Source organism: Synchiropus splendidus, chromosome 18 (assembly GCF_027744825.2).
Source record: "Synchiropus splendidus isolate RoL2022-P1 chromosome 18, RoL_Sspl_1.0, whole genome shotgun sequence".
In the NCBI taxonomy this organism is placed as follows: Eukaryota; Metazoa; Chordata; class Actinopteri; order Syngnathiformes; family Callionymidae; genus Synchiropus; species Synchiropus splendidus.
The window spans coordinates 5,324,388-5,351,898 of NC_071351.1; the positions used below are offsets into that span (position 1 = coordinate 5,324,388).

Sequence of the window (27,511 nt, forward strand, 5' to 3'; positions counted from 1 at the left end):
TGCTGGTCTCAGCTGACAGTGCCCTGGTTTGATGAATATGACTAGATGAGACACTCACAAATATCCAGAGTGAAGATCAGGGTCAACTGATCTCAAAAACATAACTAGGAGAGACTAGTGATGGGCTGATGAAGCTTCATGAAACAGTGTCTTTATGAGCAGAGGCCACCAGTTGGCGCTCTCTGACATGAACAACCATTACAATGGCACGTCACATCATTTTTAAAGCGGCAGCGCCACCTACTGAGCTCTGAAAATGAGGACACTGTTTCATGAAGCCTCATAAGCCTATCACCAAGAGAGGTTGTCCAAACTCAGAAGAAAAGATGAGACAGTGTTGGAAGCCTCGCTGGACTCAGACATTCACGACGAGGAGGCGGCGTCAGAGATAATGGAGGCTAGGAAGTTCACAAGCCAAACCGAACATGAAAACAGAGAGTATGGAGGAATTGAATAAATCAGAAATGATGGATCTGTAGAGAAAAGATTACCACAATAGGGGAAGCGAAGTTCAACATCAACACCAAAATAAAGGACAAAATCTACCAAATGTCTGTACAAATGTGTCTGTTGGATGTTGAAGAGGCAAGGTGAAGTTGAAATTCAGCAGGTTTACTGAGCCAGTCGTGGACTCACAGTGACACACATGGCTCTTCCGTCCTGTCCTTGTTTTACCTGCACAGCGCAGACCTGACTTCACCTCAGAAATCCCAACTGCGATCCGACGTCTGAAGCACAACACGCGCTCTTCTTTCCAGACAGTTTAGTTTGCCTTATTAATTCGGACTCTTCTCCAGCATGTGTCGCCGCCGTAAGCCTGTTATTAATTGTCCATGCGCATCGCTGTGACTTCACAGTGGGTTTGTTTAGATCCCGCAGTGTCAAGAACCTGCGGCTAATATTCCTCCAAATGTCCTTTTAAAGTGAAGCGTGGCTAATGTGTTTAGACGACACACAGTCACGCAACAATAGAAACATAGAGTCATTTCCTAGAGCCGTCAGTGGCTCACAGTTTAGCCTGGTTCCATTAGGATCAAGTGGATGTACAGTACATGGCTTCTTCGGGACAGGATGTTTTTTTCGAATGGTTTTTCCGCTGTCTCTTTAGGGTCCCCCGGAGAGGCCAGTGGGGGTTCTGTGTAAATGGGAACACGAGATAAAGAGGATGATTTGCGTAATGCATTTTATACAGTGGGCGTGACAAAACAAGACATGATCCACCGTTGGAGGCGGAACGTTGTTACCGACTGTGTAATTACATGATTATGATTTTAATAGCTTGCATTTCTCTTCCATCCAGAATGAGTCAGGATTTAAAGAGTGCTTCAGCTTTGGAAGATACTGCCAAGTCGCTGCCATTCTACCACACCTTGGCTACCTGGTCTATGGGCATCAATGGCTGCCATTTTGAGAAGCCACCGCCAGAGCATCTGCAGCAGTTTTGCGTCAGCTTTCCCGACTGTCTGCAGTCGTATCTGAGGGCCTCCATCTGCTCCAACAAGCAAGATTTCGGGTGACTCCCTCCAACTCCTCAGACAGGTCCTCACCCTCTTGTTGCATATTTTTCTGGCGCTCGGCTGTATGAGTCGCATCTGTCAAAATATACATCATGAAGAACATATATAAGTCACATTTTTGGTGGAAATTCTTTTTTTTTTAATCCATTGCATGAAACACTAACACTACAAAGGTCTTCCCACTAAGTCATTTGTATTCAACTGTGGCATAGAATGAAACGTAGCCAGGAAGAGCGCCAACTAATGGTAATAGCCAGTGCAGTGGAGAAACAGGGCAGTTTTGTGTTGACTTTGCAATTGTTCTGATGTATCTGTTTGGCGAAGGGACAGGATACAAACTGTCTCTCCCACCACTGTCATCTCATCCCCCGATCTTATCTATGTCTTCCCCCAAACAAGTTATTCACACACGATTTGATCAGTTTGTTTGCTTATTCCCGGCACGTCAACTCATTTGCATTTAAATCAGAGAAATTGTTGTTTTTATTGATAAGCCAGTGGATTGTTGGAGTTTTGTTTTGTTTGTTTATCAGGCAGTGATATTGACGTATGAGTGGAGAGGTGAGGTGATGACTTCATTCAGTGGTCGGTCTGGGATGGTTCAATAGCAAAGTGAGAGAGCTGTTGGTGTCACAAAAGTTTCCCAAATACAATACAATGAGAGTTTTTGAAGAGCAAGTGTCAAGGAATGACGTGTTTTGAAAAGGAAATATAAACTTAAAGAGATTTTGGACGTCATTTGGAAATTGATCCGGACATCATGGAAACATGACGTCATCACCAGAGCTACTATAATGAGTTATTAATATCAACTTTTCGGCCCTCACGATCAATAGATCCAACATGCTGAATGCCAGAGAGATGAGCCATCGATCGCAAGGAGTCATACTATCAAAGGTTAACTTTACATTTGAGCAAATTAGTCTGCAGCGTACAGAGTCATCTGTGTAACGAAACTATTTTATCGGATTAGTTAAAGTGCATCACAGAGAACGAGTCACATTAGGTGAAATATTTTCCCAACTATTGAGCACTTGGTGGTGGTCATCAAATATGTGTGGTCAGCTAGTACAAGAAGTAAAACTCCTTGAAACTCCTTGTCAAGACAATCTCTTTGTCCACAGCATCTCAACAAGCCGTCGCCACTCTTCTGCTGGAGTGGGGCGACAATCTGGATCCTTTTCAAGGTCATCCGCACTCAGATCCTGAGGACCGTTCCACCCAAGGAGCTGAAGAGTGTGTGGCGTGGAGTCAGCTACAAGGCCACGTGGAAGTCTTCCTTGTCTCCTCCTCACTGAAAGAGATTTTTGGATTACAAATAGCAAACACTGTCTACACCAAAAAGTTTAGATAAAGCCCGTTCAAGAAAGTCATTCTTGACCTTGGAAAGAAAAAAAATATTGAATCAAGTTGTGTAATTCTGTATCATCACCCCTCAAATACAATAACATATTAGTCATTCTGTCTTTTGAATAAGTAAAGACTATTAAAAATGAATAGAATGAATAATAACAAATAGTAGTAGTAGCAGTAGTTTCTCAAACCATGAGAATCATAGTCAAAAAACAAAATTACATTTACAGCCACCGTTATGATTCATGCAATACTTCTGCAATTTCCAAATGGAAGCCCTTCAATATATCTGACTGTTTTCCACCATGAGAGGAGGAAATGACCCCTGAGGTTGAATTGACTATGCAGTCCATCTCTTTCTTCCACATCCACTTCAACATACTTTCACAGACAGCATGAAATAAATGAGTCAAATCTGTAAGAGGAAGAGACAGGAAGGCGAGGAAATCCACGTCAGAGGTCTGTTCTTATTTATCTGATGGCACAACGGAGGCGCCGAACCGTCCGCCCAGTGGGTCCACCGCGGCACAGATGGTGGAATATCAACTGCAAATTTCCCCTAATCCATGCTCATTTTGTGAGAAGCGAGCCGTTTGAATGGACAACAACAAGGGTGAGATGTCAGCCATCTGTCCACATCATCCCTGGACCACTCTCCACCTGTCACGTCCCTCTTCATATCCAGTCAGTCACCACAGTCATCAAAGGCTGCTGCTGCACGTTCACATTTTATCCGTGCATATTCACTATAGAAGGAGCCAGGAACCCTGAAGAGAATCTGTCACTCCAGAGAGAGTTCCAGATTGCTACTGCCACCTGTTGACCCATCGCTATAAGTGATTCTTGGCCAATAACGTGCTTGGGTACACAAGTGACAGCAAAGTCAAGGGATCAGATCGGTGAGTCAGTCTGGAAGGTTTCACAAACTTTGAATGGGTCCATGAAATCCACTGCTACGACTCAGTTGGTATAAATTCTGCAGATTACTTCTTCATATTTAACTGATGCAGTGATCCAGGGAGAGGAAGTGGATTGTCCCAGTGTACTAGTGGGGCATGGTGGGAGTTTAAGACACAACCATAGAGAGATGTGAACCAGACTGTAGTGAAACTGCTACAGACTGCAGGGAAATATGACCAGAGTTTCATCAGTTTGACCTAAAAACTGCCACATTTCTCGTCGTTTATGAATGAATTTCGCTGCAGGTGAAGGCAATGTTTCTCCTGACTATATTTACTCTGCAGGAATTCAGAGCAATCCGTGATAATCTCATTATAAATGATTGCACTCCTTTAGAATAAATTGCATCAGTCCCAGGAATTAAAGGGAGCAGTTGATCCTTTAATCACCCCAAAATAAAAGTTAATATGAGCCTTTTTATCCTGGCAAGATGGAGCCATTGTGACACCTCAGGTCTCTATGGTAACATGTTGTCAAGCTAATACATTTTGAGGAGTCACCGCTGCATGGTGTGTGTGTTCCGCATCATCACTGACCGAACTGAAAACTGCCACATATGCTCCTTTCATAAGTTGCTATCTTACGGATGACGAGAACCGATAGCATCCTGACGATCAATCGGAAACCAAGTAAGAATTCCAGTATTCCATTTGGGTGTTGTAATAAAATAATTTCACCAATAGATGTCAGTATTATGCTGCATTGATATTAGTCTGCCTCTGTTTGATGCTGTTTATTCAAGTGAAGGTTCATGTTCATGTTTCATATATATATATATATATATATATATATATATATATATATATATATATATATATATATATATATATATATATATATATATATATATATATATATATATCACGCCGTCTGTACGGTGGTTTAACATGAACCTTCAATATATATATATATTGGTGGACATTAAGGGGTGTGTTCTCTCACCCAGATGGTTTATGGGTATGGGGCGTGGTGATGTATATATTGACTGTGAGGGGAGGGGAGTGAGTTCTGTTTTGGAGTAAATAAAGTGGTTGGAAGTTTGCCGTCTCATCGCCTGCTCTTGCTTTTGCCACAATATATATATATATATATATATATATATATATATATATATATATATATATATATATATATATATATATATATATATATATATATATATATATATTTCCCCTTGACGGCAATTGACTCAATTCGACGGCAGGTGGCAGTAGCGCAACGCGGCTCCCACAACACTCGCAGAGGCGTGACGAAGAAGAGGTCACGCCAAATCTTCAAAACGCTTGTAAGTCCAGTTTAAAGTTACTAAAATCGTTTTGCGTTCAAGTTCGAACACATTTAATTCTAATGTCGTTGAAATTTGTCTTTTGTGTTGACAAACTAACATGACCACACGCCCCACTTCCACCAAACATGATGGTTGAAGTCGTGTACTTCTATATAAATATATGCTAAAGATGAAAACAGATTTTTTTAAAAAACCGTTCTGTTGGTGCCAGTACAGTGACAATATCGTTGTGGAATTAACTCTACATTAGCGCTACATTTTTGTTGTCTGTACACGGGGTGGCGCTCTAGGACAGGTCAGTCCGGAGCTCTGCAAAAGGAGCGTGGCAGTTGAGTGAACTGTACCTGGCGAGCACTGCTTTAACAGTGTGTTGTTCAGTATGGACGTTTGTACTGCGATGGACTCAGATATGGCAATCTGTCTGACACAATTATTGACTTCTGTACCGTTGTACCTGGGTGATGGGTGGGTGGTTTATTCTTGATATTTATGTTTATAGTCTGAACTAGTTACCAATATAAAATGAAAGTTGTTTGACATATAATGACAGACAGTTTTACACATTTTTATCTTTGCCTTGCATAGCAGAAGAGTACTGATAGTATCATTGAGAATGCAGTGTTTGATTCAACGACTGATTTTTGGTTTCCCTGTTAGCGGACATGGATGGCCTGTCAACACAGGCCCGACATTACGAGGCTTTGCAAGAGGCGTATAAGGAGCCAGCTGTCCATCAAATCCTCAACCTTGAATTTCAAGCGAGATGAACAGTGATTGACGGGCCAACTGAGATTCTGAAGGAGGCATATCCGTGCTTCATGGAGCTTCACAATGTAAGAAACTTCATGGCCAAACTAAAGAAGATAGATGATAGATTGATAGATCGATAGATAGATGGATGCGTTAAACATCACTGCAGTGAAAACATTCAAATATTATTCAGTGCATTTCTGTTCCATATACTCTCTCTTCTTTTGATCTCAGGAACTATTCCCACAAATAATTTGCATCTCCTCAGAGAACCAACGTCGGTCGGTGAATCCTCCAAATCTTCAATCACATTCGTTATCCAACATTTTCTCTGGGAATCGCTTCCCGGTTTATCCTCTTCATTTGAATTTGAGAATTTATTCCGGTGAAGACTTCCAGCGCAAGCGAGTGTGTTTATGAAAACCTGGTATCAAGTGTGACGGCAGGTCATCACTCAGTGCCTGTGACAGCCAAACACATGCACTTGCTGTGTGACAGATCAGGAGGTGGTGGAGGTATGCAGCGGCACGCCTGACAGCGGAGTGAATCCTGTCTTCAGCTAAGCCTGTCCCTACACTGCTACACCGCAGACGAGGATTGGACCAGATTTACACTTTACAGTGGAAATACATGCTGCTGTAGTTTGACTTGTATTGTGTCACCTGTAATTTGGTTCTCAAACTAGCTCCTTACTGTGAGTCAATACACTTATTTACTTCCTGATACAACATTCTAAGATCCAACACAATCTGCCTGTAGCTCAGTTAACACTGAACTTAACAGCACCACTGCCCTAATGCCTACATTAATCAAGACATTTATTCAGTTTATAAAAACTAGTTTCATTTACAGATAGACTAATGCAAAAGAAATATATGATAATTACAGCTTTCTCAGTATGTTGAACACTTTGCAGTGGGTCTTTTGACATTGTTTGCTGTTGTCTTGCAGATGCAGTGATGTGCTGTGATGTTCGAGAACAGACTCATCAGATCCGGAGCTGCTTCTTCCAGGTATGTGCCATTGAAAAATAATTAGTGGACGCTGTCATGTATTCACGTGTGAAGCGGAATGGAGTGAGTGAGGGGCGGTGGATGGCAACAAATGCTTCATTTTGATCCGCCGTCTCTATATTAACAGTAAATTTTCAAGCCTGAAGTGACATATTAATTTGATAAATGGAGTGTAACCAGTGAATTGTTCTCCTCGTATCGTCGTATTCAGCCAAATCCATCTTTGCGTGAAGCGGCTGGAAGCAACGTCTTCAAAAAGCACCTGTTTTAAATCCACCGAAAAACAACATCACAGATAAACACAGAAGCGAGCCGCGGATGTGGTGGCTGCTGTGGCGCGTGCTTTCATATGTGTGCCCTCGGTGTTCGCTCCACACTGCACAACCACTATTTGCTTCCACCTCTGATGAAATAGCGACTGATGATGATGCCAGCATGTGTAAGTTGACCGGGAATGAAGGTTGAGGGCTTGGTAGGGCCGCAATCAGTTTCTTTTATCAATCAATGAGACCTTTTTTAAAATTCCTGCGCAGTGATGCTTCAAGTCCAATGACTGAAATCGTTGTAATTGCTAGTGTGTCATGTCCTGTGATGTTGATGTGCTTCCTGTTGTCCAGTGTGTAAATGTTAAGTGGGGATTAGTTTGGCCGTGAGTGGTGTTGTGATGTGGGTGGTGAGAGCTCGACTGCTGACCTGTCACTGCTCTATTAACACTGAGTGAAGCTGCTCTGAAGATGCAGCCATACTGGCTGAGAGTCACATTTGTGGACTGCTTCAGACAAGCCTTGACTCGTGATGTGGATTTTGTGAGTGAGAATAGAAGATACATGGAGCGAACTTTACTGCCCCGTTTTGGAAAAACCATAAATATCCCAGAGTTCTGAGGGTGCTGCTCAGTTTCTTTTGCCTGCACCAGAATATTATCCCCCTGATCCACCACCAACACACACACGGATACACAATATTCAAGACCATCAACTCCTAAAAATCATGCTGGTGCACTAATGAGAAAGGCCATAAAGGCGAGCGTTGCTCGGAGCGTGCTCCCGGTGTGATGCCCGCACCCCAGGCCACATGCGCGGATCATGTCACGTGGTGGGTTTGCTCATTATCTAGATGCAGAACGCCACAAATGGCGAATAACACCGAGGGTGTGGATCGCATGAGTCGTGTTGTCACACTTGAACAAGTCCAGTCCTGAGGAGGACGGTCGTCACCCACCGGTGGAGAGAGGACAGCTAGTGGTGTCTTGATGTGACTGAAATAGGATGTGACGGAATAATGACTGCAACATACAGAATAGTGGTGAGACAAGAGGGAGGCAATACAACATTGAGTAAACTCACAAACATGATGACATGATCGGTGACAGCATGAAATATTGATGCTACAGCAAAGTGTCAGCACAACACGGGTGGTGACAAGTCGCGATAACAGCATAGTCGGGTGACAGGACCAAAAGTGACAGCATTGTAATGTGAGGACGCAACACATAACACTGGATCAGGTGAAGACACAACGCAGGATTTAAATGAAATGTTGTTAGTTGATGCAGCGTTGGACTTAGTTTGGACATTAGACAAAGCGACAAAGCAAAACTTGATTATTGAAGCAACTCTCGATTAGATTACATCACAACAGTGGGTTAAGTTTCGACAAAAAAAAAAAATGGCATCATCAGAACATCAGACAAAGTGACCATGCAGCATTCAGTTGCAACCCAAAATGAAGACAGTGTGAGTGCAAAATGGGGTACTGCAGCATGAAGTGCTGGAACAAAACACTGTGAATGTTCCTGCAAGTATTTGGCAGCATGCATTAGAAGCAGTTTCTGTGATGCTATGTTGCCGTCGAGCGCTTGGTGTGAGACGCTGTCAGGACACATTAACACGAGTGGAAGTCTTTGTTGTGTGCTTCAGTCAGACCGGATCAAATCCTGGCCCGCATTCACTCTTAATTGTTCCACCTTGTTAGTCCTCTTTTCCTACCTTGATGTTGCTGAGCCGTGGCCCCCTCCCACCCCTGGTATCAGTGTGGGAGGACTCCTGCTATTTCTCCTCAGTGAGCCATCGCTGCTTCACTGTAGCAGAGCAATATTCCTGTACCCCTGCATGTGCATTCATCTCCAGCCTCGACTCCACACTGGGGAATAAATGTAATGATTTGCATGGATATAGCTCTGAGAAAACACTGTGATGGAAGTCTCCTCTGCCCAGGGTGGAGGGCAAACTCTGGTTGAGGGGAGTGAGAGGGAGGAACAAGCAGCTGTAGCTCCTGGCTTCATGGTGAGGGCGGGAGGATCCCACATCACGCAAGTGGCTTGTTGGGCAAATACACCGGAGCAGCAGCGGCGAAGAAGTCGCTGCCTTTTAAATTGGTTATATGAAGCGTCTAACTCACTTTATTAAAGATGACCTCCAGAGTTTGCAGTTGTGTGTTCCATTAAAAGCCAGATTGCCTCAGTTATCATCCTAAACAGGAATGATTAGGATGAAAAGTCGCTGTGTGAAGATGCTGCAAATGGAAATTTTATAGCACGATGCCGCATGGCGACTTTGCCTCTGAGGTGATGCACTTCGTTTTATTTTATTGACTGACACGGCGCCCCGTCAGTTGCTTCTCTGGCTTGCGGAAATAAATGGAACCCTGCGCCGCGGATGGAGTGTGGGGCTAATTTATGGCCGCTTTCTGCCTCTTTTGAGGAAGTTGTAGCACACGCCACAGCCACCTGCCGTGTTTTTCTTGATGTTGCCTCGGGCAAATGAAAACGAGTTTTTGTTTGGAGAAACTTTTGAGTGTACGTCAGCACTCTCGGAAAAGATAATTAAGAATTAAAATGATTAAAGACAAATGTAACGATTAGCTGAAGCAATCTATTTTCTTGTCACTCAAAAAGTGGCAGATCAAGTTAGTATCAAGGTCATAATGGAATGGAAAAAATGTTCTCCCACAAAAGCCCTGGTTTGTGTGAATAGCTGTTTTGAGCAGCAACAATAATGGCTCAGAACATTTCTAAGAAGCCACAATGGAGTGACTTGATTCACATTTGTGTTTGACATCACAGCTTTTTAGGTTCTGCTGAAAATTCTGCGAAATCTGTCTAATTCTCTGAAACCGCAGCCTGACAACACAACATTTATATTCCAGACACATTTTGTGGCTCTTCCTGGGGTCATCGGTGATTATGGTGTTTTGCTGTTTTTCATTCTGGGGGTTAAGCACTTGTTGGCCAGAGGGAGAGCTTTCGCAACATAACGCTTGATCTTGTTATCTAACCGCTTGTTAGTGTTAGTTGTCTTCGGAGAATTGTTTGACACTTAAATGGTTTGATTTTCTAGTTTTCTGTATTCTGTCAAGACGTGGATGTTGACACAAAGAATCTTTGAGGGTCTCCAGAGACGGCCTTAAGCTTTGTACATGAGTCGATCAATTCATTCCCACCGCGTTGCCATGGAAGAGTTGGTTGTTGCTTGACTTTATTTGTTGAACAGGATGTCATGCGTTATTGTTGAGAACTCCTGACCCATGTTAAGTTAAGACCAGATTATACCGAGCCAAGATCAGAAGCATTTGTCAAATAAAAAATACATGTACATTACACAAATACATGACTGTTGCTGAGGGTTGGTAACCAGAGTTCTCCCCAGGACATTTTTCCTCAGTGGGCACAACATAGCTCCTTAGTGGTCTTCCTTTAACGGTCCTCCATAGTGGTCTTTCTTAAGAAGGAAACAGCTGAAATCAGCGCAGATTTTCTGACTGCAGGGGGGAGATCTAAGCATAGAGGGTCAAAAACCCAGCGTAGGTGCCCTTCTGCCACCAAAGCCCTGGGGAAAACAATGATAAACAGTGGATTATGTTGCATCAAGAACTAGTTCACTCAAAGCCCTCGCTCTCCTCTTCCTTTTGTCACCATGTGCATGAAGAAGGTTCATTAAGAGAGCCGTCAAACTCCCAGCGGAAGGGCCTCCATTGGTAACAACCAGAGGGCACTTTTTCAAAACAAAATGATGTTATTGATTGCGTCTTAACTCAAGACAAATTACCTAATTAAAAACAAACAACTAGTCTTGACAAAAAATTCTAAAGCCCATCTGGATCAAGGCCAGGACCTGGGAAATGCTGTCTTGAGACTGGGACCGGTGAGTCAGCAAAATATGCCCATGTTGAGGGAAACCATATATGTTTGAATGTATTTACTGAGGAAATACACAGAACTTCACTTTGAACTTCTGATATGTTGAATTCACTCTTGAGTGAGGAGTGAAGTAAGACCTGATCTCCAGTGAGTTGTGAGGTTATAAAAACCCAGGAAAGGTGACCAGCACACTCTCTGCTGTAGAGCCATCATGTCATGGAAGGTGGTCCAGACCACGCGTGACTGCCCCTGAGATGGGAGCACAGCCACTAAAATGCCATTATTAAGGTCATAAAAAGACTGTGACAAATGTATCCTTGACACATACAATGAAATAAAACAATTTGCCCGCTGTATAATAGCACATGTTTAATTGACAGAATAATCGCAGGCAAAATGAAGCACTGCTAATTTCAGAAGATTAGCATATGGAAGTGTTGATAGCAAGATTCCGGTTCTCGGAGGAAATCTGCACTTGCGTTTTCAACGGATGGTGAAGTTGAAATCACTTCAACTTTGAGGTCTGACTAGCAGCACACGAGGCAGAGCGTGAGGACATATTCAACATTTTTTATCTCGCCCTCTGACGCGCACATCTCTCTGAAGGCTTATCAAAATGTTGTTCCAGCACTTAACTTCACTGAGATCTGTGGAAAAAAATATGTATATCTGGAACGTGTCCTGCAAGGCTTGCAGCACCAGTGAGCGTGAACCAACCATCAGACGCTCGGATCGGGGTTACGCTAGACGTCATGGAGGGGAGCCTCCAGCCTCATCAGGATTCAGCAACATGACTACATACATGAAGCTGCATCAAAAGCACAGCAGAAAGACGTCAACACGAAGCGCGGTAGACAAACGCACACTGAAAAGCCGTCGTCGGATGATTGCAACTCATTAGAGCTTTCCCCTGCACTGGCGGAGCCGTCTGGTGATGACTTATGAATATGTATGCGGTGCAACTACATGTCTGGATCTAGGTCAGGCTGTGAGAATGATGAACCAGCGCGCCAGAATTCCTCTGGAGGAGCGCAGATGTTCAAGACCTTTGCTTCTCCAGATGATGTCAAACAAGTTAAGGGGCTTTTGGCGCTGTGACGGCTCGTCCGGTTGAGAGGCCGTAAATAATGACTTCTCTGGGGATCTGTTGCAGGTTGGCATTTAAATAGAGCACACTGAAGCATTGCTTAACCCATGTGCTCACCCAGAAAAGTCACTGTGAAACAGGTATACTTAGAGAGGGATTCAGAAGAGCAGGGACATTTTTTTCTCTCTCTCAAATGAATTCCACACCAAACATCCCAGAGATCGTGATGATTTCCAGTTTATTTGATGCCACGGTTGCCTTATTAGGAATATAGAAACCTCGGCTTCATGCGAATGTCACCATAATGTACCGTTGGGCCACTAAATGGTGGGTACGCTCAGTCGCTGAGAGACAGGCAGTAATGACTACAAACCCTCTCCTGGTTTGTCACGCTGGTAAGACATCATGGGATAGACCTCATCTTCTCAGAGCTCATGCAGCTGTTAGGAGGGTAGTTAAGGAATCCCTGACGGCAACGTTACCCCGACAACCTGGCGGCACATCAGTAGCTGAGAGTAAATTAATTTCAGACGTCAAGATGCGCTTTTTAGCAGGGAGCTTCACTGTGCCTTTAATGTTTTTAAAAACAGAGCTAAACAGGAGGGAATATTACATCACTGAGCCTGCAGGATGAAACAATGGTAGTTCGCCAGAGTAGGTTCTGCAAAGCGTTTTCAAAGCCACTCAGTCCAGAAGTTGAATGAAAAACATGAATGGAGGGACTCTCAAAACATCAGAAAAAAAGTTTTAAATCATAGAACAAACAGCTTTCTGCACTGAATTACACAAGAAAAGACTTGCTTGATTTTCACGCCGCTATATTTCACAGATTTTTCACTGTAATATAATCAAAACACGGCCACTGAAAGAGTCCGGGATTCTTTCAGGCTACTTTTTTTCCGCCTGACTCCAATTTCCTGCCTGCATCCTTCTGACAATCTTTGACGCAACTCCTCACTGTTTCTCTTCCCCCTAGCATTAGTGACTTGCTCTTTTCTTCCTTCATGAGAAACTTCTCAGAATTCTATGTCCTCTTTTGTGAAGTTATATTCCCGATCGCTTCTTCATATTTACATCTTTAGCATATTTTCAGGGCACTGACAAGTTTCCATCCGTCTCATGAGAAGGCTTCATTTTTGTTTTTTATAACACCGTAATTCAGATGATCTCCTTTGGCTTCATGTTGGCTTTTATTCCTCTCACTGACCCTGTTTTCTTTCTTACAACAGGTGGCTTATTCTGACAGACCTTCCTTTCTTTTTCTTTCATTTGTCTCTCTCAAATACACTTGCTTTCATAGGGGTCATGTGTTTCAAAGACATGGCAGACTGTAGTAAGGTGGAAAAAATTTGTATTTAATTATTATTTGTTCCGGAAGCCAAGCAGCGACATTTCATTGCCAAGGTCTCACTGCTGTGTTTTCTTTGTGCAAAGACAATTACAGGAAGTCTGAGTCTAAAATATTTTCAGCATCAGATCCACGTAGAGGATCACTTCTTCTAGCCATCATTCAAGTCACTGGGTTTCTCTTCTGATCGCACAGCTCAAGTTGACCTCTGGATCTGGAGGATTCCCATCAATTACTTGGTTTTATTTCACTGGATTTTTCTGTTGGAAAATTCTCAAAAGCTGTGATGGTCAAGAGTTTGCAACCTAAATTGAATCAAACAAGCAACACAGATACTCCTGCTTGAAAAGTACAAAGGAGTTCTGAAGGTTCTTGAAGCTTCGGAAAGCATGTGCTTAAACTGACTTTTGACTCCCATAGAATGGTAGTTAGACACACACACTCCCCGTGGACTCACTTCACGCTACTGTAATTACAGTGCGCGCAGCTATAGGAGAGGAGGTGGTGAGCAGTGGATGGTCTCTCAGCAGGGAGCGCTACTGTGACAGGAGCTCAAAATCAGCCAGCCAGGGGCCACCACTGGGCCTCATTACAGTCTGGTGTCCCAAATGTGTATCAGGTTGATTCTCTCTCCTCCGTGACGCAGCTCCCATGATACTCCTGGAGATTGATCGGAGCATCATTCAAGCTGCTGTTGTAGATGCAATTTCATGGCTATTGGAAATGAGATTTGTACAAAAAAAGAAGGAGGCATTTTCTGAGAGCAACATGAGTTATGGCTTTAAATATGAAGTGAAATGTTGGTTTGAGCATCTTCTGATTTACGACTTTATTTCCTGTCGAGGAAACAGCAAAAAGGTAAAACTCGTGGTGTGATCCATTTTTGCTTTGAATTCTGCAGTCTCCGGGGGTTTGAATTCTCCAAGGGTATATCATATGCCTCCTTCACCTTGAAGAGTTATTATTCAGTTTTGATTGCCTTAATGATGCTGGGAATAGTGGCACCGTCTGGCGGGGGTTCTATTCCTTATAGCACAATGTCGACAGTATCAACATTCAGGCTAAGAACTGACCTTTTCCTGGAGCTATGTATTATTTATCGTCCTCCTCTATGAAGCCTTTCAAATGTGTTGAAATTAATGTATTAATGACAATAAGTCCTTCAGACCACTTTTGGAAACCCTCGTAACATTCTGCTAAGCCTTTTCAATGCGCTCTCTTTGGCATTTTTTCAGTAAATGGATTCCTCTGTCGCTTATCTTCAGCGGTTTCTCCCAGGTAATTTCACTGCATTAGATAGAAATCCACCAATTGTGTGGCTTTGCCATCGCAGGCACCATATTTGTTTTCGTGCAAAATCTCCAAAGCAAAGTTTTGCAAGTCGCAAAACTTTGCTTTGTTCATGTTTAGTTAATGTGGCATGGAAGAGCGCAGTTCTTGTCTGACTTTGTTGACAGGAATAAAACACTGGTGTCTGCATACACTGGTCAATGGACATTGGGTCTCAAAACCCTTCATGTATTCAGAGCAAAACCCTTGTTTCTTTTACATGATGCACAGCCCACGGCGTCAGAATATGCCGCAGAAGGAACAACATGTGCCTCAAGTGAAATCCTATACCCGTCCACATGCAGTACGGAAGGGTGACTCCACAACGTACCTGTCTACTTGAAAGTAATTGCTATTTGGAACAGAGAATGTGTTGTGCTAAGGGCCACAGTATGAACAGTGATAACTTCCTGTTCCAAATCCTCTTGGTTATGGATTATAGATCCAACCCGTCTATAAATAGGGAAACTCTACCCTGTAGTACTGTCATACAACTGCTGTTTTTAAGCTGTAACAAAAGTCAAGAGAGTCAGTATTATTAGACATGCAAAGACTAGAATATAATTGTGTTGTCAAATGGAAGCACACAACCTGATGAAACCGACACAATCGTCGCCAACATTCCTCGGCACCTTCTTCGCAGATCGAATACCGTGAGACTTTAAAGACACTTGACATCACAGAAGGAGGATGTCCAACATCATCTTGAAAATCCTCTACAATCCCAGGGAATGCATTTCCTCCAAAGAACATGAACATTTGGGCCAGAACCGACGGAATACTGAGGAGCTTTTAGCCTCATTCTGTCATCATCATTTACACACACTGTCCTGGCAAATGCCCACTTTCCCAGTTACCATTTAACTTTCTTTCAGTGGCTTCATAACTGTGGTTGCTTTACATTAGGACCACCTTTCCGTTATTGGATGGGGAATGACTCCCTCCACAATGGTTATTACCTGTGCGAGTCTTCCAGAAAGGCAGTCAGCCAGGGTTGTAGGCAGCCAGGGATTTTGGTCTGTGGGGTTATAGTTACGTTTAATCCTTACTTATGCACATTTATAGTTGGGAAACAGGTCAGTTGATTTAGCATGTTTTAGCCATGTGATGATCCTCAGCTGTTGTGTCAATATTATAATGAGTCAGACACATTTTTAACTGTCTTCTCGGCTACAGCAGCACGTCTTCCCCTGGAGAGCTGTAGATGGTCGCTGCTACATTTCTCTTAAACTCCTCCATTAATCAGGAGCTTGTTCAGATCTGAGCCTGTTCCAGGGAGGATTCTGCTTCAGTGGTGGAGAGAAACATGGTCTTTTTTCTGCCAAATGAGGAGCGAGACGCTGCAGCCTGATTTGAGGAGCTGTCCACATGCTGAAACAGCACCCAGCCTTCATTTAGTGGAAGCGTTGATGTAGTCATGTTTGGAGTTGGAGTGTTGAACCAACAATGTGGGCAGATGATCGACTTGCATCCTACAAAAGGCAGTTGTGATCAGGACTCATCTGTGGAAATGTATAGTGCTAGTGTCGCTGGCTAATTTCTGCAGGTGACATGAAAATAGGTGTTGCTATGGAGACGGTGAGAGTACGATTAAATATAGGTCACTGTGAATCAATGTAATTTAGACCATTTTGTGACACACCACGACTCATTTACCAAAACCTCTGGCTGCAGAGTTTCAACTCAATACAAGTGAAAAGCCTGTTCTAGAATGGTGTCATGCTTTGGTGACCTTGGTGGAATGTGTGGTGAAAAGATGACTCCATCATGGCTGTACTTGTGTTCCTTTCATGACCAAGTCAGATGACAGAAGAAGTGATGGACTGCAGCAACCGCAGTATAGAGTTGCCTCAAGCTTGAATTAAAAATGACAAATTTGGGCTTGATATACTAGTCTAAACCTAAGTTCCCATTGTAGCAACCAGGTGGACCAGGGATCAATCTGTTTTTTTCCTTGGTAGATGGCAAGAAAACGCTGAGAACTAATGAATTGTTCCACACTGACCACCATGTTTAGTGGTTTTCTGCAAGGACTGTGTCGAGAAAACCTGCTGGATAAAACACAAGTCTGACCCGTGATGTCATTGCTGTTTCAGGAACAACTATCTGTGTCTTGTTTAATCTAATAACACCCCTGATTGAAGTTTAGAATTTTTTTTTTAAAGAGATTTTTTGAAAACAATTAGGTAAAAAAAAAATACTTATTTATTTTATGTTAATTGTATTTTGTAAAATGCGATACCTATTTAATTCTAGTTTAAACTAAAAAAAAAAAAAAAAAAGAATCGTTTGTCTAGTGCTTTTTGTTGTTCGTCGTTAGGTTAAAGTTGTATTTAGCCCATTTTTGGAATGTCTCCAACGACGCGTGTCAAGGCTGCATGGACCTCTGTGGGTGTGCAGCAGACAGGAGGGTGGAGTTCTCTCTGCTGACTTCTCTCTGGCTTCTCTGGCAGAAGAGCACAGTCTTTGCGCGGAAACTCGCGGAGTGAAGAGCCCTGGCATGTGATCCAAACATTCCGCACCAACTTTCCATGCTGTTTCCAGCTGGAGGTACCGAATTTAGCGGGCTCGTCTGGACCGGATCCGCTCCCGATCTGACGCCTGCTGCGCTCCGGGTCGTCTCGGTCGCTTCTTGTGGTTCGGGTGGCGGATAAAGTCGACCCGGGGTCCGTGCCTGGGTCATGGAGGGGGACGTTATGGACAAGGTGGAGGCGACAGCGACGGTCGGAGACCTCGACCCAATGAGTGGGAGCATCCCCGCCACCAAAGTAGAGATCACCGTGTCCTGCAGGTGAGGAAACCATCCCCACCACATTTCCTCAGAAACACCGTCAAATCTCGAGAGAGAGAGAGAGAGAGAGAGGGCGCGCAATGATCCCCAACTAGTGCGTAAAAGAGTCGAATCAATTGATATTTCATAATTGATTAATAAACGCGCGCATTATCGATCTCACTGCGAGTTTTTTGTATCGAGTTTCCATGAAAATAATTCGTTTAATTTGTTGAATTTTGCAACACTTTGGTTTCTGTATGTCAAAATTCGCTGGTGAATATCAGTACGTGCCGGTGTGGGAGAGTGTGCATGTGTGTTTCCACAGGGGGCATTGATTCTGTGTTGGAATTTACTGTGATGCGTTTCCACCCGTGTGAGATGAGCCAGCCTTATTGACAGTCAGAAATGGCTCTGGTGAAAAAGTCATGCATTGAATCGAGAAAAAAATGAATATTGGGGATTGTTTTTTTTTTTTTTTAAATAAATGGATGAGACGATTTGTCCAGCTAAAACTGGACACTGGCACTCCCTATTTCAACCTGGCTCAACATGAGTGAATGAATGAGTGAATAATCTCGCCTCACATGTAAATGTGATGTTTATGAAACTGCTCTTCTCAGTAGTCAAAGACAGAATTGGGAGCCATTTAGATGTTTCTCTGTGGTTTTATATGATTGAATCTTGATTTCTGTTCAACTTACGTCAGGTTTGACTCCATGCATGTTGTTTTGAAGTGGGTTACGTCCAATGGTGACCGCCGTTTCACCATGTCACAGGCTCAGGTGAGGGGGGGTGCATTTCATTTCGCAGGTAGTGTTCTCCTGTGCCAGTACCCTAAAATTCCCAACTGACTCCCACCAATCTCTTCACTGAAGCAATGATGGATTGATTCCGTTGCCCACATTTAATTTGGTTTTATATCTGCAATCACTTTAGAGTGATTCAACTGCATTGAATCAAGGTACATCAGTATTCGACTGCTCCAAGATAATCGTTCATCCTCATCGGTTTATAACGGTGGTGTTAATCATTTGTTCTTTTCTGTCAGTGTACAATTGGGTTCAGGGTCAAGATGGTGACTCATCCGTCTTGCGTGTTTTAGCTCCATCACAGTTGGTGTTTCAGTTTCTTTGTCGTTGCAGCTGTGTGCACCTCGCTCCAGTTGCTGACCCCCAGCTCCCTTGTCTGTCATTAAAGACTCCACACTCCCAGCTAGCTCCAGGATGGAGCCAGAAAAATCTTCTCTTTTCTCTCCCAGGGAGCTCCAAAACAGTCCAACTAGAGTTTGTTCTCTTAATTCAGAAAGGACTGTTGCAGAGCTGCGTTCAAACAGCCGAGCAGATCAAGAGCTGAGCTCAAGATTTGCACCAGTTGTTTTGGTGATCAGAGAGCACCAACTGTCATATAGTCGCTGGGGCTTTGTTAGCATTACGTCTTCATCTCAGAGTTTTGCTCATAGTTGTGACTGAATCTAATCTGAGGTTATCTGAATTAGATCTACATTGTACCCAAAAGCAACACCTGTGTAGCATGAGCATCGGTGGAAGAGCTCTTTTCCTGAACACATCTTGAGTTCCAAAGTATTGTTGAGGAGTTCTTGAACTGAGCCAGCTACACAACTCATTGAAAAGATGTGTATTTTTAGGGCCAGGCTAGCGGCAACCACTTCACTAGGAACATTGTCCAAAACTATTAAAACAGAAGAGGAAATTGAAAATAATTAGTGCTGCGTCTGCAGGCAGTTCTAGTGCTTGTGATGAGCATAAATGTTACACCCCGACAGACGCAAAAATCAGCACTTGTGCTCCTGGTTATCATGAAATCTGAGTCAAAAAAGCAGCTCCGAGTGTGATGTGGGTCAGAACAGAGCTTACACCATAATTGATTTTGTGAGCCGGAGAGCGTAGAGATTGCAGAAAACATGGAATTGAATTGTATCATAGAGCTTTGCTGGAGCTGCTGATACCGTAGTAAGCCTCCGTGACCAACTGGCAGGACAGATACAAACGGTCCTGATCAAAGCGGATCCATATCAAGATGGAACGTCCTTTGTGTCTGTTTCTTACTTTGAATCCAAACATTGGAGTATGAGGCTGTGAATACTCATTTCTCCAACCTCTAAAGGTGAAACGTAATGAGAGGGAAGAACCTTGGCCACATCTGTAGTAGTCTTCATTCATAAGGTTTGAGTCTCGACCACTGGTGGCGCTGTCAAACCAGTTGCATTATATACATCCAAATACATGTATTTGAGAGGGACCAAGGAAGAGACGACTCCCTGAGGATATGGCAAAAGCAAATCTGATAAATAGCCAGGAAAAGATTTAAAAACCAATAAAATGGATAAGAATCTATGTATTGAGATGAAGATAACTGGAGTCAATTTAAAGAAAATTGCCATGCACAATTGTCCTTATTTTACAATAGTGATGCATCAATGTATTATTATCATGAATATATTTCATTGACAATGTATTCACATGTCATTGTGAAAGTATTCATACATTGAAGGCTGACTTGTTTCATGTCTGTTTTCATAGTTTTATCTCTCCGTGACTTCTTAAAGGGCTGCTTTAATATTTCACCATAAGTATGTCAAGCTCATGGGCCACTGGTGCCACGGCGCCTCCACTCACTTGATCGTAGCAATAACTACTGTGTTCATTATTTAATTTCAAAGTCACCGCAATAAATATTTCAGGAGGTGAATATTCCATTTGCTCCATCATGCTTTAGCAATGAAGCATGAGTGAGATCGCTGCCGGGTGGAAGAATGGGTTTCTGTAACTAGAATTCCAACCCTGGCTTTGAATTCATCTTCAGGGCCTCCTCATGGTCTTTTCAAGGATTTCTGACTCACTGTGTGTTTGCTACAAAACCCCTGAATCCCTCCCCTCTCATTTGGTTTGGATGCTTGTTGTGCTGCAGAAACAACAGCTGAGTATTGATCAGCTTTTAGAAAACCTCCCAACGTTTTGAAGAGCATTCCATTAGTCCTTCACAGGAGGGATTTCAACTCCTTTCAACAGATTCAAAAAGAGTGCTGAGCCGACACAAAGCCTGTAGCAAAACCTTCTCTGCTATGCTGATGAAAATAGTCATGGAAATAAAGGGAACTCTGACATCAGCAGAAAAGGAATTTGAGTGAAGGGGATATTTTTGATCTTACATACAAGGTTGCTACAAGCATTTGCACAAAAGACCTTATATATCTGTGGTTAAATGTGAGAAAGGGTGAAGTGTTTTTCAGCTGGCAACAAGACTGTTTATAAGGATTTGCCTTTGGGTGTCAGGGAGCAAACATAGCCAAGGAAATTTCAACCTATACCTGGCTGCAGTCCATCTGTTGAAGGTGATCAGTCAAGGATAAAGACTCAGAGTAGAAGTGGTTACTGTAGATCAGGACTTGGCCTAGAAGACACATTCCACACTAGTTTGGGAGCTTTAAAAGATCTAAATAGGTCAAGCATCCTGTTAGCTTTTTGAAAACATTGTGGGAAATCTGTTTCAGTCTTGGCAGCATCATAGTAGTGCCCACAACATCTCAAACTCCTTCTGCCCCCAGTGACCAATCCATCAGCACGAAGACCAGCTACACTAGCGTCAGCCCCTTCCCTTCTTTGTCCGTGTTGTTCAGTGCTCAAACCATTCATTTGCTCTGATGGATCGGTCAGATGGGGAGCTCCATCTAATCAATGCTTTCCATAGCCAGTGGGCTCTAACTCACCCAGGCCACTCTGCTCTCCTGAGGGATTCATTACCTGGCCAAACAGCTCACATGACAAATTCACGCAGGAGAGGATCAGCGGCTCATGAGGCTGCTGATTGCTGCCGGACCCGGGTCAGCGTGAAACTTGTTGGAGAAGCGTCCAAAAGCAATCACTCAGGCATGTGTGTGCATGTGTGTGCACCTGCTTGTGTGAGGAACTGGGATTACTGTGACACGACTGAGTGTCCGTGTACCGAGTACCGAGTAGCATCAACCAAACCTGATTCGACACATTTCAATTGGTTTGGCCACAGAGGGAACAAGGCTGTATGTATACGTCATGCCACGGAATGAGCCAGGATCATTTACATTGATTCGAAGTTGATGTTTCCACCATATTTGCAGGGCGCCATCCTGGTCGTCGCACTTAAGCAACGGTTTGTGTGCTTGTCCTGCAGGCACATCCCTGTGACGCACACGCATCATATGAAAGAGCCTGTTAATATTTTAGCTTCCAACTTTTGTGTTGTTGTTCCTTTTGCGTAAACTCTCTGACCCGTTTTTTCCCCCCCGTTTGATTAAAAGTTTCGGGTTGAACTAGTTTGAATTGTGCCGCGTGATGAATAATGAATAAAATGTGTCTGTGATTAAAAGATGAATGTTTTGGGCTGATGTGGGAGAAGAGTGACGTGCCGCGCCTGTTTGGTGGAGAGGCTGTTTACGTTTTATTCAATTTCGGGCATGTTTAAATTGCCACGCTCTCGCAGGTCGACGGAGCAGATAATTATGCATGAATTGGTGACACAGTGAAAATGAGTTTGGATCCCAAACGCTTGGCTTTGGGTGGTGTCAATGATATTAATATATTCTGGTTTGAAGATCTCTCAGAAACTGTTGTTGTCGACCGACATCTGCGTCCTCGCGGGTGTTGATTGCAGTGACGGGAGACATTTTTCACTCCCGGTCCAAAGTATCAAGCTGTTTCTCTGCCACAGATCCTCCAGGGTCTGGAGTGTGTGTTGGCAGATGACTGCGTTGGTGGTATTTGACCATCACAGAAGCTTGTCAGGGAAACATTGGAGGCGGCGGTGTGTCTGAACAAAGTGTGACAGATTGTTCAGTGACATGTTTGGCTTCAGATGTTGATGGATTCATTGTGGGACGTTTCCTATTGCAGACATTGTTGGGTCATCAATTACTGAAAGACAGTTTTCTGTCAATTGAAATGGATTTAAGACGAGACCACTCGGTTGTATTGGTTCTCCAAATGACAAGGATATTGTTTTTGTCCTGCATTGCCAACCCGCTAACAAGTTAAACCTTCAGCAGGAGATTTTTTGATCCTCTAAACCCTGCAGTCCCTGTTGGATGAGGCCAGGGGGCACATTAAATACTGGGACGTTTGTGAGGGGCCATCACATCAAAACACATAAAAAAGTAATAAGTGAAATATATGCTGCAAATACAGATTTAAAAAAGTGTGATTTCATGCTATGAACTGGGTTATTTCAGAATATATATTTTGTTATTGACGTATTTTAAGGTTTTCATTTTAAGTCAACAAATGTGAAGATTATATATTTAAGTAGCAAATACCAGTCCAGTATTTTAGTACCAGTATTTATTTTTTTATATATTATATTATTAATCCATGAATTAATTGTACAAATTAAAAAAAAGAAAAGGAAATGAAAGAATGAGTTCTAAATCCTTCTCCAGTAATTAAAACATTTCTAGGTGATCACACTGACTTCATGAGGGCCACATAAATACAGGCTTCTTCAGTCTGTCATAAATGGTGTCTGCAGTGGGATGGTGATGGGCTGATGAGGCTTCAGGAAACACTGTCCTCATTTTCAGTGCTCAGCAGCTGGTGCTCCCTGTTTAAGGTGTGATGTGAGGTTTCATTCAAATGGGTGTTTAAATCCAAAGATTTTAGAGCAGAGAGTGGGCTTTGAAAATGAGCACAGTGCTTCATAAAGCATCATAATCCCACCATTAGTCAGGGGAATTGGCTTTTGGTTTTGAGTGATGGAAAACTTCCGCCATGATTCAGTCCAGGGTCATATGAGTAGAATAATGTGTCCTGCATCACATGTAGACAATATAAAGTTAACAATCCTTCAATGAGTGAGTAAGTACTTTATACCAGCAGGTGACGGACACCTGTATCTTCAGGGTGAAACATTTGTGAGCATGTTTCGGACGGGCATCAGGTCTGTTGCTAAACAACAAGACACGGATTAGCAGCTCACTTTGTCCTTGACAAGCTGTTGGGAACACCATCAATTCGAATAGCGGTTTAGAATTGTCTCCTCCTTAATGAGCCAATTATCGGGTAATCTGTTTTGAAAAAGAATGGCACCTCTTAGTTCCTTGCTACATTTAATTCGCAGGATATAATTAAAGAGGTCCCTGATTTTTATAATAGCAGTGAAGGCAGTTTGCATTGTGGCCAACAATGATAAGCTCAGCTTGAGTGTGGGGTTGATTCTGTCTGGCTCCTGTTGATCCAAAGCTGGGTGTGGCCCTTGACTACAGCGCTCCCACCGCAGCTGTGAGGAGAGGTGTGTGTCCCAGCAGGGAGGGAGATTGGTAGCCTTACATTTTGAATCTCAATTCAGCTCCAACCTGTTTGATCAGGCGTATGTGTCACTCACTTTCTAGGATTCAAACTAGTTGCTTGTTATGCTTCTCTGCTGCCCCCTGCTGTGTCCTGCCTCCACTCCTCCCGTCTCAACATGAGTCCAGCACCAATTAGGTCAATTTCTTTGCTGTCATCCAACTCTCTTTTCCCCCTCTAATGACTGTTGAGCTTTATTTATTACAGAGCTTTATTTATAAAGGCCATTTGGCGTCACATTTGACTGCGCACTATTTATTTTCTTCATTAATTCATCACCACTTAGTGCACTGGCGGCACCACAAGGCGGCAGAATAAAAATGACGCTGAATGTGGTCAGATGTATATTTGTGTAAAGGTGGACATGTTGTTAGTAGATTGAGGATTTTTAACTGTCAGCTATTTGTTGTTCAAATTATAGTCATCAGTCACAAGTAGTGCTCATCGATGAGTGTATTTGCGGAAATTTAGTTCCTCTTAGAAGTCGGTGATGGATTTAACATTTTCTGACATTTTAATCTCTGTGCAATGTGGATGCTGGTTGGATGAGATTTACACTCCAGGACTGCATGACTGTAAGTATTCTGCCTATTGAATCACTGTTGAATTGAAGATGCACATCTATTTGACTAGGTTCATGGGCCATTTACGGTCAGCATGATGCACTAAGTTGGCCCACCACCAGGTGTATAATGTTCAGATGTGACCCCAACTCTGTCTTTGTCCAGTGTGAGCTTGTAAGAAGTTCCGAAGCATGGTATATGAACTTTAAAAAGTGTAGCTAAACTCAAAACGACTGCAAATGCAGAGACATTTGGAATTGAGTTGCGGGTGTGGTGGATGACATTTTCACTCCTGACTCCAGTGTCCATATTCTGTAAGGTCGTCATACCTCGCCGTCAGCTCCTCCTACTGTGAGCAGTGCCGCCTGGCCAGGTGACTTAAAGCCAACTTTGTTTCACATATCAGGTCGTCTTTTTTAAATGGTCCTGTTCTTAGTCTTGGCAGTGTACCTCTATTATCTACCTGACTTTAACTACAAGATAAAAGATGTGAATAGTGATGAACGCAAACCTCAGTCTGGACAGGGACTGCCATTGATTTTGCAGACATTATGCTACAAAAATGTCATTTTTCTATCTTTGAAAACAAGTAAGCATGCAGTGTTATGTTGTCAGAAAGCTGTGCTATTTGTTGTGTCATAATATGAAAAGAATGAAATGGAGAAAAAAGTCAAGAACACTGTAAACAGTGCATGTAATAGCGAAGTGTTTTGCTCACAACGTCGTGACAGGATTGCTGCCGTGTCAGCCTATGTTTCCAGAGTTTAATATTTTTTCCTGGGTTTTAAATTGTTTCTCTCACAGAATTTGCTGACGTGAATGAGCTTGAGAGTTATCGTTATTGCGAAGTTCCCACCTCACTTTGCAGCAATATTTCTTTAATTGTCCCCCAAAGCGCCGACTGATTGTCAGCTGAAGTCAAAGACTCGATGAGTTGGAGCAAATGTTCAATTTGGAGCCTCTGCTTCAGCCGACATGGCTCCTGATTCACGTTTTACGGCTGCCCATCCTCGTGCTGCGCAGCTTTTGTCTGATGTAACAAGGAGATGAAAAGATTTGGATGGACTGTTAGACAAACGGCGTCAACATTATCTCCCACCGCTTCTGTATAACTCCTCAGATAAAACAATGGTAACCAGCAGTAATTCGATTGCCAGGTTTGATTCCTGTGTCGCAGTGAGACCAGCATTCTGCTTTCATTTACTCTGCTTAGAAACAAGAAAATCAGCCACCGATGATCTGTCGTTGGCGCTGACTGCTGACCGTGGACTGCAAGGCTTTTGGTATGGTTGACCCTCAGACATCGCAGGCTGGACATGAACTGAATAATTCAACAGATGAAGCTGACACCTGGTGCCCTCACGCCAACGACTGGCAGACAGAGTGTGTTCATACGTGCCGATGCAGTGTGTTTTTAGAATATTTGTTTGGTTAGGAAGTTTAGCCAGTTGAGGGAGCTATTTAATTCCAGTGCTGCTTCCCTGCTGGGTTTACAGATTTGACTGCGTGGTGAAGTCTCCTTGAAATCTCTATTCAGCCTCGGTAGGGTGATTCATGCTCCCTGACAATAGTCGTGAGGCGAAATTCAATAGAGTCAAAAGGTTGACAGAGATATGGCCGTCACTGTGGACCACCACCACAAGAAACCGCATCACAGCACCTGAATAGAACCCACACACTGACTCTTCCAGTGAGATTAGAACCAAAGAACTTCCCACTGCGTCGCAGAAATGCTTTGACTGAGACTCTGTGCTGCCCTGAGGCGATTCCTTTGGTTATAAAAGGTTGAACTGACCTCGGAGGAAGCGGCGCGTCCCTTCTTCTTGGTTCCTCAACTTTAAAATCATTAAAAAGCAGCCTCGGGTTGTTTCAGACAAAACAGTGGACCTGCTGACCTGTGGGTGTGTGAGAAGGAACACAAAGCATGAACCCAGTCAAAGGGCAAATGGTCATCGAGCAGGTGACACCGGTGAATATACAAGTCTAAACTCCATCACGTTCTCCTGACTCCTTTCAAAAAATCCTTCTGAACCCAGAGGGATTTGAGACAAGAGCAACTCTGCTTCTAACAACCCACAGTTGTCTGTCTCACTGCATAATCCACCACATGGATTAGGAGACAACTCTCCAGGGGGGCAATTATAGTGTTAACCCTTCTAGTCAAATCAACAGTGAGGATTCACTTGTGGAATTGATTCCCAGATTAGTCAGTGTGTTCTCATCATCTGTATGAAGTTGCAGAATGTGATCAATTCTACTTGTAAATTGTAGTTTTAGCATCTAGTTTAGGGCACATATTTGAAAAGAATGTAGTGTTTTAGGGCTGTGACGATACTCACTAGTGTTACAGGATGCTTGAATAAGAGGCAATAAAGTTAAGGCTTAAGGTGTTTCAATGACAAAGTCAAAACCAGGGCAGAGGCCCAGCTGAATACATTGTGTCTATTACTCATACAGACAAACGCATTATTTTCCTCCTGCAAAACAAATCAACAGCTGAGATGCTTTCACTGGAACCAACTCTTAGTTTGTTCTGCATTCACTTCACTTTCGCTATGGTCTTGGTCTCAACTCTGTCTCGGTTAACATGGTGTGGACTACAACGCTACTGGCAATATAACACGAGTGCAGGGTGGTAAACCAAGACAGTATTGTGTTTTGCCTTGCTCTCGATCTCAAAACAATATTAACAACAGCCCAGGCTGGTGTGTGATTTGTGTGTGAGCTATGAAATTGTGCTGTGAAATAAAATTACGACAATCACTGCATACAAATTAGATTTGCTTCTGCAGCTAAATAACAACAATACTCATCCATAAAACATGTGAAAATGAATATTTAATCCAAACTAAACACATTACCGACATCGCCAAACAAAGTTAGAGAAATTAGGAGCCGAGCAAATGTGCATTATTTAGCACGTCGCTCTTCCAGGTGCCTCACTGATCCTCAATTAATTCAGCACAACCAGGTTAATTCACTGCTGAATAAGAAATGACTGTTCGGGATGATTATGCGGGTAGAAATGTTTTTCTTCTTTCTTTTGGTTAAGTGAAATTG

The 27,511-nt window shown here is 43.0% G+C and overlaps 1 protein-coding gene across 3 annotated transcripts in view; it reads left to right on the forward strand.

Moving 5' to 3' along the window:
* The first annotated feature begins 5,033 nt into the window (after positions 1-5,033).
* LOC128749482 (copine-5-like) overlaps positions 5,034-27,511 on the forward strand; it is a 79,527-nt gene continuing 57,049 nt past the window's right edge. For 2 of the 3 annotated variants that reach the window (XM_053849128.1, XM_053849129.1), the window contains exon 1: positions 17,206-17,574. In XM_053849128.1, the coding sequence (XP_053705103.1) occupies positions 17,465-17,574 (110 nt within the window). In that variant the 5' untranslated portion in view covers positions 17,206-17,464. Of the gene's footprint in view, positions 5,116-5,775; positions 5,952-6,819; positions 6,882-17,205; positions 17,575-27,511 lie in introns of those variants that run through there. The other variant, XM_053849131.1, reaches the window with a different exon arrangement.